General features: G+C 45.4%; 1 protein-coding gene across 2 annotated transcripts in view; it reads left to right on the top strand.

Annotated features, from left to right (window-relative positions):
- Window positions 1-13,133, top strand: part of SYNE1 (spectrin repeat containing nuclear envelope protein 1) — a 446,717-nt gene that overhangs the window by 334,106 nt on the left and 99,478 nt on the right. For both annotated transcript variants that reach the window (XM_066372972.1, XM_066372973.1), the window contains 4 exons: window positions 6,919-7,038; window positions 8,914-9,114; window positions 11,311-11,484; window positions 12,435-12,566. In XM_066372972.1, the coding sequence (XP_066229069.1) occupies window positions 6,919-7,038; window positions 8,914-9,114; window positions 11,311-11,484; window positions 12,435-12,566 (627 nt within the window). The remainder of the gene's footprint in view (window positions 1-6,918; window positions 7,039-8,913; window positions 9,115-11,310; window positions 11,485-12,434; window positions 12,567-13,133) is intronic.

Below are 13,133 nucleotides of genomic sequence, written 5' to 3' on the forward strand. Positions count from 1 at the left end.
GCAAAATTGTTCGGTGGGCCACATGCGGCCCGCGGGCCGCGAGTTTGAGACCCCTGGGTTAGACTGTTCATTTGAGATTGTTCTTGCTTCTTGAGGCAGGCCTGTAAGGTATGAACTTCCTTCTCAGGAATGCTTTTGTCATGTCCCATAGATTTTGGTTTGTTTGTGTGTTCATTTTCACTTGATTCCAGGTAACTTGATTTCTTCCTTGATTTTGTTATTAAGCCAGTCATTTTTTAATAACATGATTTTTAGCCTCCATGTGTTTAAATGTTTTTCAGTGGTTGTTTTTTTTTTAATAGTAATTGATATCTAGTTTCATACCATTGTGGTCAGAGAAAATGGTGATATGTCTTGAATTTATTAAGTCTTATTTTGTGTCCTAGCATGTGGTCTATCTTTGAGAATGTTCCATGTGCACTTGAGAAGATGTATAGTCTGCTGCTCTGGGATGAAATGTTCTGTAAATATCAATTAAATCCATCTGACCCAGTGTGTCATTTAAGGTCACTGTTGCCTCATTGATTTTCTGTCTGGAAGCTTTTTCCATTGATGTCAATGGGGTGTTACAATCCCCATTGCGATAACTGTATTGCAGTTGGTGTGTCCTTTGATGTTCTTCAAGATTTTCTATATATTTTTTGATGCTCTTGTGTTGGGTGTATATGTGTTTGCAAGGGTTATATCCTCTTGTTAGCTCAATCCCTTTAGCATTATGCAGTGACTTTCTTCGTCTCTTGCTATGGACTTTGTTTTTTTGTTGTTGTTGTTGTTTTTCTTTTTTTTTTCTTTTTTTCTTTTTTTTTTTATTTATTTTTTCTGAAGCTGGAATCGGGGAAAGACAGACAGACTCCCGCATGCGCCCGACCGGGATCCACCCGGCACGCCCACCAGGGGGCGACGCTCTTCCCACCAGGGGGCGATGCTCTGCCCCTCCGGGGCGTTGCTCCGCTGCGACCAGAGCCACTCCAGCGCCTGGGGCAGAGGCCAAGGAGCCATCCCCAGCGCCCGGGCCATCTTTGCTCTACTGGAGCCTCGCTGTGGGAGGGGAAGAGAGAGACAGAGAGGAAGGAGAGGGGGAGGGGTGGAGAAGCAGATGGGCGCTTCTCCTGTGTGCCCTGGCCGGGAATCGAATCCGGGACTTCTGCACGCCAGGCCGACGCTCTACCACTGAGCCAACCGGCAAGGGCCTTCTTTTGTTTTTTTGATGAGAGGAACGGAGGAAAAAATAGACTCCCGCATGTATCCCAACTGGGATCTACCCCACAAGCCCACTAGGAGGCTATGCTCTGCCAATCTGGGGCCCTTGTTTCCTTGCAACCAGAGCCATTTTTTAGTGCCTGAGGCAGAGGCCATAGAACCATCTTCAGCACCCAGGGCCAACTCGCTCTAATCAAGCCATGGCAGCAGGAGGGGGAGCAGAAGAGAGAAAGAGAGAAGTGAGAGAGGCAAGGGTGGAGAAGAAGATGGGCACTTCTCCTGTGTGCCCTGACCGGGAATCAAACCTGGTACTTCCACATGCCGGGCTGATGCTCTACCACTGAGCCAACCAGCCAGGGCCTAGACTTTGTTTTGAAGTCTGTTTTGTCAGATGTAAGTATTGCTACCCTAGCATTTTTTTTTCTATTTGCATGGGTTATTTTTTTTCCATCTCTTTACTTTCAGTTTGTGTGTATCTTTTGTTCTGAAGTGGGTCTTTTATAGACAATATATATATGTGTATATGTATATGATTATGTGTGTATGTATATATATGTACATGTCATGTTCTCTTTTCCATTCTGCAACCCTGTGTCTTTTGATTAGAGCATTTAATCAGTTTATATTTAAAGTTATTGATAGGTACCTATTTGTTGCCATTTTATTCTTTATACCTATGTATTTCTCTCTATTTTTTTCTCTTTTTCTTTTTCTTAAATCTGGGAAGCACTTTATTTCACCTTCAATTTTTAAATGATAGCCTTGCTGCATAGAGTAATCTTGGTTGTTGGCCCTTACTTTTTTTTACTTTGAATATTTCATACCATTCTCTTCTGGCCTGGATTATTTTTGTTGATTGGGACTCTCTATGCTTCTTGAATTTGTGTGACTTTTTCCTTTACTGGGTTATGAAAGTTTTCAGGCATTATTTCTTCAAATATGTTCTTTATATCTTTCTCATTCTCTTCTCCTTCCTTTACCCCCATGAAGCCAATGTTGTTATGCTTGATGTTGTCCCAGAGGTCCCTTAAACTTATCTCATTTTTTAAAATTCTCTTTTCTTTTTGATGGTTCGCTTTGGTGCGGACTGCTGTCTTGTCCTCTGAAACACTGATTTGATCCTCTGCTTTATCTAACCTGGTATTGATTTCTTCTAGTGCATACCTTATTTCAGATGTTGTATTCTTTATTTCTGACTGATTCCTTTTTTACAGTTTTTATGTTCTTTTTAATACTTACTGTCTCTTAGTTTAAGTTTCACTGAGGTTATCCATTCTTCCCCTAAGGTCCTTGAATATCCTTATAACCACTGTTTTAAACTCTGCATCTGGTATTTGGTTGCTTCCATTTTAATTCTTTTTCTAAGGATTTTTCTTATTCTTTTATTTGGGTCATATTTCTTTGTCTTCCTAGTTTGTCTATGTGTATTAGATCTGCTATGACTCCCAAACTTGTCATGATGACTTCATGATGTAGGTATCTTGATGGGCTCAGTGGCACAGTCTTCCAGATCACCTGAACTCAGTGCCCTACAAATATTTCTTGTGGGTATGTACACCCATCTGTTGTAGTTGAGTTTTGAATGCTGTTGGACCTTTTGTGAATCAATTTAACCCTTCAAGGCTGCTGATCCCTGTGTATGAGTCATTGTGCAGGGTCTGCCCCCTGATCTGAGTTGTTTTCAGCAGGGTCTGGTGCCTACCAGAAACCCCCCATTGTGTACGCCACTTATGTGGCTAGTTGGGTTGAGTTCTGGTGTGGTCTGAAGCCCACCACTGGTTGTATTAGTTCTGGGTCCTCTTGGGCAGGATTACAGTGCAGGTCGATGTTAGATGCTGCCTGTAACCAGTCTTAAACTACCTGTGTGTAGTGACTACATTATTTACTGTGGCTTCATCTACTGGGCCTAGGTGTGCAGGAGACAGGCCAATCTGTGTAGAAGGGTTGGCTTCCTCCTGCTTAGATCTGGGGGCAGATCTATAAGAGTTCTGAGGCTCACCGAGGTCCACCTCCACCTGTCAGCTACTGCACCTTCCCTGAGGTTGCCTTGTCTTCTTCCAGAGCCTTCTCAAGAATGACTGCAGAGTGGGCCCAGGCTGGCCGTAACCCACAGAGCTTTACATGGGTCACAAGCTCAGTAAAGTAGGATGACTGGGCTTGAGAAGATGGAACTTGTGGGTCTACTATTTGGAGGCCACATGATCAGTAAAGGAAACATCGCCCCTACTCTAGAGCCAAACCACGCAGTCTCTGCCAGGCTCTCCAACTCTAGCACCTCCAGAAGGGAGGCACTACAGGTTCAGGTTTGGTGCAGCCAGCTGTCCCCTCTGCAGGAGAAAACTCATCAGAGCAGAGCCTCTGGGGCTATGGTAATAGGTCAAAAGAGTTTCCTGTTGGGGGTGATGCCACCAAGCCTCCAGTAGAAGTTCAAGCACTTCGTCCAGGTCCCAGACAATAGTGTCCAAAGGAGATACTCCAAATATCCCAGCTCCAAGCAACATACTTTCCACCCCCTGGTGGAACTGAGCTCAGCCTGGCGGGGCCACTGGGACTTAGGAGCGCAGATCCAGATAGTCTGTAGGAGGGGCGTGGGCACTTCTTCCCTTTCCCGGGAGAGTGCAGGCTGTGCTTGCAAGGGAGATAAGAGTGCCTACCCCCTTGTGATGTAACTGCACAACCCAGCACCTTCTGGTCTGATTCCTGGACAAAAGCCTGCCCAGGAGACGGTACCCCCAAAGTCCCAGCTCCGTGCAGCACTTGGGTACCCCTGCATGCCTGAGCTCAGCAGGGCAGGGCCGCAGAGTGGCAAGGCAGGCCACGTGATTCAGCAGGGCATGGAGTCCCAGCTCCGTGCAGCACTTGGATACCCCTGCATGCCTGAGCTCAGCAGGGCAGGGCCGCAGAGTGGCAAGGCAGGCCACGTGATTCAGCAGGGCATGGAGGCACCAGCTCTGTGCAGCACTTGGATACCCCTGCATGCCTGAGCTCAGCAGGGCAGGGCCGCAGAGTGGCAAGGCAGGCCACGTGATTCAGCAGGGCATGGAAGCACCAGCTCCGTGCAGCACTTGGGTACCCCTGCATGCCTGAGCTCAGCAGGGCAGGGCCGCAGAGTGGCAAGGCAGGCCACGTGATTCAGCGGGCCGTGGAGGCACCAGCTCCGTGCAGCACTTGGATACCCCTGCATGCCTGAGCTCAGCAGGGCAGGGCCGCAGAGTGGCAAGGCAGGCCACGTGATTCAGCGGGCCGTGGAGGCACCAGCTCTGCGCCACAGGGAGAGAAGAACGGTCCCCTCTCAGACAGTTCAATCACTGCCTGACTCTCTGCAAAGAGCTTCTCCAGAGAAAGAGCTCCCCCAAGGTCCCTGCTCGTTGTCACCCCGGCCCCCCTGCAGGACCCCAGCACAACAGAGTGGTGTTGCCCGTGGTTGGAGCACTGGGAAGCGCACTCCCCAGGCTGGGGCTGTAGCAGTAGGAGTGCTCCACCCTGGGAAGGGGCTGTCTGGGTCTCCAGCAGACTCTCTTCTCTCCTAGGCGGACTGAATTCCCGCTGATTTTCACCACCCCATGCTGTGCAGGCTCATCTTCTAATTTCTCTGGCTCCGGATTGGGGGTCCCCATGTGGGGTTGAGACCCCACGCTCCTATCAGGGGGGACTTTTGTGGCTGAGATATCACTCCAGCTTCTCAGGCACCACACATGGGTGTGGGGGGCCAACCCTTTCGGCACCTCCGCCCTTCTCACCAGTCTCTGTGTGGCTTCTGCAAATCCCGCAGTTACAGTATTTTAGCTCAGCTGGCCTTCGGTTGGTTATTGAGGTTGATTGCTCTGTAATTTAGCGGTGAATCCAGTTTGGCGCCAGGATCAGATGAATGTAGCTCCCACCTACTCTGCAACCGTCTTCCATTTTCTGGAAAACTTGCTCAGTTTCAAAGCCAAACTTTTCTACTGAGTCTGCATTTCTTCTCTCATGTGTTTAATTTTCCAAGAACTCATTTTGGTTTTCTAAGTAATCTTTTTTTTTTTTTTTTACAGTATCCTGTCCTTTTTTTTTTTTTTTTCTTTTAATAGATGCATTATCTTTTGCAATCTCTCTGGGGTATATTATTTTTTGATATTAAAGTTTTATCTTTCCTGCAAAAGTGGTATCCCTCCAGTTTACTTTTCTTTGTTTGCTTCTTTGGGTTTCTACCTTTCCTTTGGGAGACTTTTCTCAGGAAATCCTTTGCTGTGTATTCAGTTTGGGACAGGGAACTAAACAGCTAAATGGCCACTTGAGGGATGGATAAGGTTTGACAATGTTGAGATTTACCGAAGACAGTCAGTGTGGGCTGTCTGTTAGAAAATCTTGGTGTCAGATTTTTTGGTCATTCTGTTGATCTTTTCATACTTTTCCCCCTTTTCAATCTGGGAGTAAACGTCTAGCTGCAGTATAAGATGTAAGGGCCCCCAGTCGGCATTTACTGGGCGGTCACTTTATCCCTGCTGTCATTCAAGTACCACTCAAGCCCGCGGCTCCGTCTGGTGCCCTTTGGTCCAGAGACTGTTTTACCTGCCCCAGAAAACAAGTGTTCTGTCTTTCACCAGGGAAAGAAAGGGGCAGTGTGGAGTGAGGACAGGAACCTGGGAATTTAACGCCTCTTTAAGCGGCTTCTCGCCAACCCTTCGTATTTAGCGCCATCTCACTTCCTCAGAGCGCCAGAAATCCTGTGGCTAGCCACGTGGTGGTGAAGATCCCCTGCTGGACTGGGGCTCAGCTCTCTGAGATTTCCTAAGTCAGTTATCATGCAGCCTTCTGATTTCCAGCTTTCAACATGTTGTTCGTAATGCCTTCTTTCCTTTTGCCTTGTTCTTGTAGATTTATGGGGGGGGGGAGACACACCAAAACAACAAGCAGACAAAACGTTTGCTGTCATGGTAGTGGAGATCCAGAAGAGAAAATAGGACACGTTTTATTTTTTTTATCTGCCATCCGGAGATCACGTTCTTTTCATTGTTCAAGGGCAAGTGCGGTTGCATTTCTTCCCAGAGCCCCCTCATTCTGCACCAGGGTGCACTGGCGTCTCCCGTGTCTGAAGTGCTCTCACAGGACGACTTGTGTCAGTTTAGCACGTGGTGGTTCTGTTGTCCCCCGGTTGCTCTGGCTTCCTACACAGACTATTAGCTGCTGGAAGGCCAGGATGAGATCTTGTCCTGCTAATGCAGACCTCACCCCAGGAAGACAAGGCTTCGCTCTAGCAGCCCCTGTGATACTGGCCAATGGCTTGAGTCTGCTTCACGTGAGCTTCCCCTGACCACGCTGCCACGTATGTTCTTGCCTTGCCGCATCTCTCTCCAAAGATGCTCAGAGCGGCATGTCAGGAAACCAGAACGCGATCCCCTGCACCATCCCAGGCACAGACCTTTTCCTGATGTCCCACATCATGCTCCTGTCTTACGTGTCACTGCTATTCATGAATTTATTGTTCCCCAACCCTCCATCCGTCCTCAGTCCTTCCTACCGCCTTACCTTTAAGACGGCTGATCTGTAGTATAATAAAGGGCTTTCTTCTCTCTTCCATATCCTAGGTGACCATGGTGTTTATGTTTTATTGCAATGACTTATGTTGGATATATTGTTTTATGTGGACAGAAGAGGAATAAGGGAAGGTACAAGATAGTCATACTTTTCGTGGGAAATTATTCGCGAAAGTTTTGATGAAATATTACCCATTTGACCTAGGCAATACAGCAGGCTGAGGATGGGCTAAAAGAATTGGACGCCGGAATCGCTGAATTGAAAAAGCGTGGTGACAAGTTGCAGATTGAGCAGCCTGGCCTGCAAGAACTCTCCAAACTCCAGGTACAACTTCCTACCAATAGCATTCAATGCTACGTCTTAACTAGAAGTCGAGAGGAAACTAGTTTCTCGGTGTTCTTGCTTTTTCTTAATAAAATTAATATCATTTAAGTTCTAATCTTTCTTCCAAGTGAGTCTTAGAAAATTTTCCAAAATTTTCACCATGTTTAATGCAATAAAATAAATTGTATTCTCATGCTTCTAAGATGCGAAGATGCTCCCCCCGCCCCCGCCCGACATTTATTATTATTCCAATGGCTAAGCATTGTGGTGTAGTCTCGTTGTGGTATATTCATCAGTACAACCTAAAAAAGTTAAAAAAGGGATATTTACTCTGTTTTGTAATATGACCCCAAATACTGTTTTAAAGAAAAAAAAATACTCAAGCTAATACTTTTTGTAAAAAGTGGTTTTTATCAGTTATTCAAAACTATAGTTTATCTTTCATACATGTCTGAATAGAAGAGGAACATTATTTCAATTCCAGAACCAAAAAGGATTAAACTAGGAGGTAGCTGCAATTTAAACAGACTGAGCAGAGTCTAACCCTAGGTTACTTTGCTTTTCTAGATCTGGCACTTAGGAAAGAATCTGACATCAAGGTGTTAGGGAGATATTGGGATAGTAGACCAGAAAAATGTAGCCATTAACAAACAACATATTTAAGTTATATTAAGAAAAAAGTGTGTATATAGTGACACACACACATTTTCTCTGTGCACTGTATTACAGACTGTTGAGGAATTACTAGAATGAAGCCAAGCACAGGGTCACAAATTCTTCCTTTTGAGAAAATACAATAGCTCTTATTCTTTTTTTTTTTTTTTTTTTTTTTTTTTTTTTAAATTTATTTTATTTATTCATTTTTAGAGGGGAGAGAGAGAGACAGAGACAGAGACAGAGAGAAAGAAGGGGGGAGGAGCTGGAAGCATCAACTCCCATATGTGCCTTGACCAGGCAAGCCCAGGGTTTTGAACCGGCGACCTCAGCATTTCCAGGTCGATGCTTTATCCACTGTGCCACCACAGGTCAGGCCAATAGCTCTTATTCTTAACAGAGCATTTTTATTTTAAGCCTCTCATTCCACTATCTAACATTTCACAATGTTAGGAGCCCACTGCCCCCACTTTGTCCTTTTTAGACAATTTTCCAGCGGTGCTTAAATGTCAGATGTAAAAGTCAAACGTCACCGTTGTAAATAGGCATTAAAGTTGAACTTTTCCAGATTGAACATTTTGGCCTGCTAGACCTTACCCATGATATATTAAGCAGGTCCATATGGCTCAAATAAATTTTGTGTTTGGTGTATCAGCATCTCCAAAAACATCTTTCCAGTTAAATATTTATTTACTTCGCCACATTTGGCAAAAACACCGCCTTTTCAAGTCTTAAAGTCTTTCAGCTCATATTAAACGCCTTTGTTTCCCAAGCTCTTCATTTGGAGAATAGTCCCAAATCTGATTATTATGTAGCAGATAAAACGGTAAAAATATTATAGTCAATTACCCTAAAATTATATAAATGTTGAGAACATTATAAAAACCAGAATTGCAAGTTTCCAACATCTTAACCCCACATCTTACCACACACAATTGACAACCCCAGGAGACAGCGGTCCAACCCGCCTCCTCTGCCATTTCCAGGCAACGTTTTTGCATAGCCATTGCAATGTTAAAAAAAAATTAGCTTATCCTTTTTTGAAGAAGTCTTTGAAGGGAGGATTCTAAGGAAAGCAGGTGTCCAGATGTCCAGATGCAGAGCATTACCATCGACAGACGCCCAAAGAGCGTCCTCAGGGCGTGGCTTTGCCCAGGTGCTGTCTTTTCAGAGGAGCCAAGACGTGACCTGAGAGTGAATGCTGCTGTCTCTGTTTCTCAGGACATGTACGACGAACTGATGATGACCATCGGCTCTCGGCGGAGTGGGCTGAACCAGAACCTTGCACTCCAGAGTCAGTATGAGAGGGCTCTGCAAGATCTGGCTGACCTGCTGGAAACTGGACAAGAGAAGGTGGCCGGCGACCAGAAAATGATTGTGTCTTCCAAAGAGGAAGTCCAGCAGCTCCTTGACAAACATAAGGTACAGAGAGAAAGAGCGGACTCGTGAAAGGATAGTCTCCCTTACTGATATATATTTAGCAAAACCCAGTATTTTCCATCTTTTAGGAGTTCCTACTTATATCAGTTCATCTTTAAAAGGGTCAACAAATGTATACTCAAACCCACCGGCGTTCAGGAGCACGGAACAGTTACAGAGGATATGGTCTATAATTCTATAAGTCACAAAAGAAGTTACCAACCTTCTCAATAATTTTAATTATCACCTCCTTAGTAGTATTAGCCATGCTTTCTCTCAGAAACTGCAGTCAGTGGGAAACTGGGGGACTCCCTTCCAATGTGTCCGGCTTCCCGCTTGACTGCTTCTGTTTTGGGGTGTCCTTTGCCCATGTGCTCATCTAGTCCTAGGCACTCTCTCTGCCTTCCCTTGTCCTGGCCAGGGACTGCTCACTCTGCTCTGGGTCTGGGTTTCTGTCTCTAATGTGCGTCACCTGGTTCTTCTGGCCATAAAGCATGTGTTCCTCTGAGTGCTATCGGCCTCACGAGTTTCCTCCTAGAAACAGCAGCTCCTTTTGCTACATAATCAAATTTGATAAGCCTAGGATTGCTCCATCCTTACGTGTTATATCAAGTTCAAGTTAAACACTACTCCTTACTCCAGGCATGCCCATTCAATGTGCACACAAACCTAATTCTTGCATTATTAGCAATTGTTACAGAAAGAGCAGTTTTGCCAGCTGGAACGCCAGACTCTCAGACTCTGGTAATTCTTTATACGGATACTTTAAAAATCCAATTGGGTTATAGATGGTTAATATTCTACCATCATGTAGCTTTTTGGTGGCTTCTAAAGTGGATTTTTTTTTTTTTGAATTTTACTTCTTGTTATTTTTCCCAGAGGGTTTTTTGTCCAAATCTTCGTGATTTATTCAAACCTTATCATTTGGCTTTAAAAACATCGCTTTAAAGTTCACAGCTGGTTTTTCTCAGCTCTTTGACCTTAGTAATAAAATATCCCCTGAGTTATTCCAGAGGAGAAACTGGGATCAATGAATTTAAATGACAGAGAAGTAAAGCTCAATAGCTGAAGAACTCTGAAAGGAGTAAGCTGCCATTGCACGGACAGCCCCCTGGCCCTGAGAAGCCCATCCAAGGCTGTCCGGGGGGAGGTGGGGTTGTAAAAGGAAGGTCAGTATTCTGGGACTGTTGAACTCAGTGACCTCCAAGTTCTCTTCCAACTTGAAGATTCCACGATAGAATAATTTGGGGTTATTTAAAAAGAATGATTTTGGCTTCTCCAGATCAGAGCATTTTCTTAGGGAAAGCTAGCTCTGCAGTGACCTTGGGCAAGGTACATAGACTGGCTAGTTCAGTGTCCTCATCCGTTAAGAGAGAAAGAAGTCTACCTCCCTCACGGAGTTGTTGTAAGGATTCCATGTGTTTGTTAGGTGCGGGTAGAGCGCCCGGCTCGTAGTACACACTAAATATTATCACGATTCCCAGCGCTTCTGTTCTGCCCTGGTGCTACGAACAGGAAGTGGCATGAACCCTTCCTCCCTTACTCTGGGGCTTTTTACGTATAAAAAGTAACAATGCAAAGACACATTTGTAGGATTGTGCAAGGCTCACAGTTCTGTGGTGTGTACCTCTGATCCGAGGGAAATTTAAGAATATGTAATACCTCTCGGCATGTGTCAAGCTGGGCTTAGCAGAGAGTAGGAAGCACCGCCTGGGCTCCGAGGGTTCAGCTAAAGCAGAGCTTGAGCTCCACCATTGAGGAAGGAGAGTGTGAATGTGTCAGGTGAGGTCAGAGCAGAGTATAGACAGAGGCCAATGGGCAACGGGAGCTGATGTGTCCCAGGGACAAGAGAGGCCAGTTTGCGTGGTGGAGTGAGTGACAGGCACGTCAGGACAGAAAGGAAGCCCAGACCACAGAGATGAAGGACTCCCAGGGCAGCGGATTTTATCGGCACTGGTCACGTATGAAGGGCTCTGTTGAAGGTGCGGAGTGTCCGCAGCACAGCACGGGGCCGGTGCACTTGTGGAGGAACAAGAGAGACCAGTTCGGAGCCTGGAGCCCCCATCTCGCCTGGGTCAGGGGGAACGGTGCCACTTGTATATGAACTGAGCAGTGTCAGCTTTGGCGTGGGAAGCAATTTTTATGGTAGTGGTTGTGTATGACTGAGTTGCTGACCTCTTTCTACCTGAAAAATTGCAGGAATACTTTCAGGGCCTGGAATCTCATATGATTTTGACTGAAACCCTCTTCAGAAAGATAATCGGCTTCGCAGCCGCACAGGAAACTCAGTCCCACACGGAGGTGATGGCGCAGGCTGCGGCTGTGCTGAAGGGGGCTCACAAAAGGGGTGTCGAGCTGGAGTACATCCTAGAGGTGAGACCCCCGCCCCGTGCAGCACCTTCCCTGCAGCAGGCCCCCTACTGCAGATGGACAGGCCGTTAGGGCAGGACATGTTCGTTCCTGCGGTTTGCCTCCTATGACCTTGGAACCCTTCCAGACTCTCAGCGTCCTGTCCGTGTGGCCTGGTCCCCACTGGGCTTATTTGCATTCTGATAAAGCCTCTGCCACCCCGTGTGCCAGCTAGACAAGGATTGGCCAAAGACTGACGTCAGACCGGACAGGGTGACGTATGAGGCTTTGATAGTCAGGCTGTAAAACTGCTGGCCTTCGCTATAAATTATTTAAAACAAACTTGAAATGACTGAAAATAAGCTTTTCTATTTTAAAACAAAATAAAAACATCTGAATTTAGGAATAAGTCACTTGAGAGTCCTCCTTAGTCAAAGGCTTATGCTATATATTCATATTTCCTAAACGTCTGTTTTTTTAATTTGCAAATGTAGTTCGTGCATTCAGTTCATTACTTCTTGAAGTAAACACGCCGTCCCTTCTAGTTAAATCACGTCTTCATCGTTACCATGGCACGGAATGAAACCATGCGTGTCAGGTGCATACTGTGTCCAGGTGTGGGGACGCATTGTTCTATTTAATCTTTAAAATGGACTATGTAGGTATTATTATCCCCGTTTTTAAATGTTGAAAATGAAGTTCAGAGAAGTAGAGAATCCTGTCCATGCTTGTTGAGTAATTTGCTCATGCTGCTAGTTAGTCGTAGATGCCGCAGACTGTTTAGGATGCTTTTCATGGTCACCATCTGATTCCTGGCTTCCGAGCCATCCTCTGTCTCCCAAAGCAAACCTCCAACACAAACATCCCCGACACAACTTTAAAGAGAATCTATCGAGTGCCTATTTTGCATGCGGAGAGGATTTCTGTTCCTTCATGGGGGCTTGCTAGCTCACAGACTGATGTTGCATTTCCAGACATGGTCCCGTCTGGAGGAGGACCAGCAGGAGCTCAGCAGACAGCTGGAGGTGGTGGAGAGTAACATCCCCAGCGTGGGTTTGGTGGAGGAGAGCGAGGACCGGCTCATCGACCGGATCGCGCTCTACCAGGTCAGCGTCCCCCGGGCGTCTCGCTGTGGAAACTCGCCACGTTTCCTTTTGAAACTTTCCATGGTTTGAATGGAATCAAAACAAACTTGTACTCAGACATTTTATTAAGTACTGTTACTTTGATTTCAGGCTACTGACATTGTTGAAAGCACATAAATTTTAAGTGTTTGTTTTATAATAGAATATAAGAAGGGTTTTCCTTTCTTTTTTAATGAGAGTGCCTTTTGAAAATCCAGCCTTCACCAAGCATTTTCTGTAGTTTATACCGATGTCACATTATCTTGAAATAATTATAATACGGAATTTTATAATAGAGCACTAAAAGTGTTTTTATGATGAAAGAATGCTCTTCTGAAAACTCAGTTTCCACCACGAATTTTCTGTACTTTATGCTGGTATCACAGTATTCTTAAAATGATAGACAGTTTAAAACACATGTAAAATTACGAAGAAGGACATCTATACTTAGGTATAGTAGATGAAACATCTCAAAGTTTCTAGCATTGCCTGGGTGCAAATAACTGAAGTTTGACTAAGGATAATGGGAACACTGTGGGTGCCAGAGAA

Source organism: Saccopteryx leptura, chromosome 3 (genome assembly GCF_036850995.1).
Source record: "Saccopteryx leptura isolate mSacLep1 chromosome 3, mSacLep1_pri_phased_curated, whole genome shotgun sequence".
NCBI lineage: Eukaryota > Metazoa > Chordata > Mammalia > Chiroptera > Emballonuridae > Saccopteryx > Saccopteryx leptura.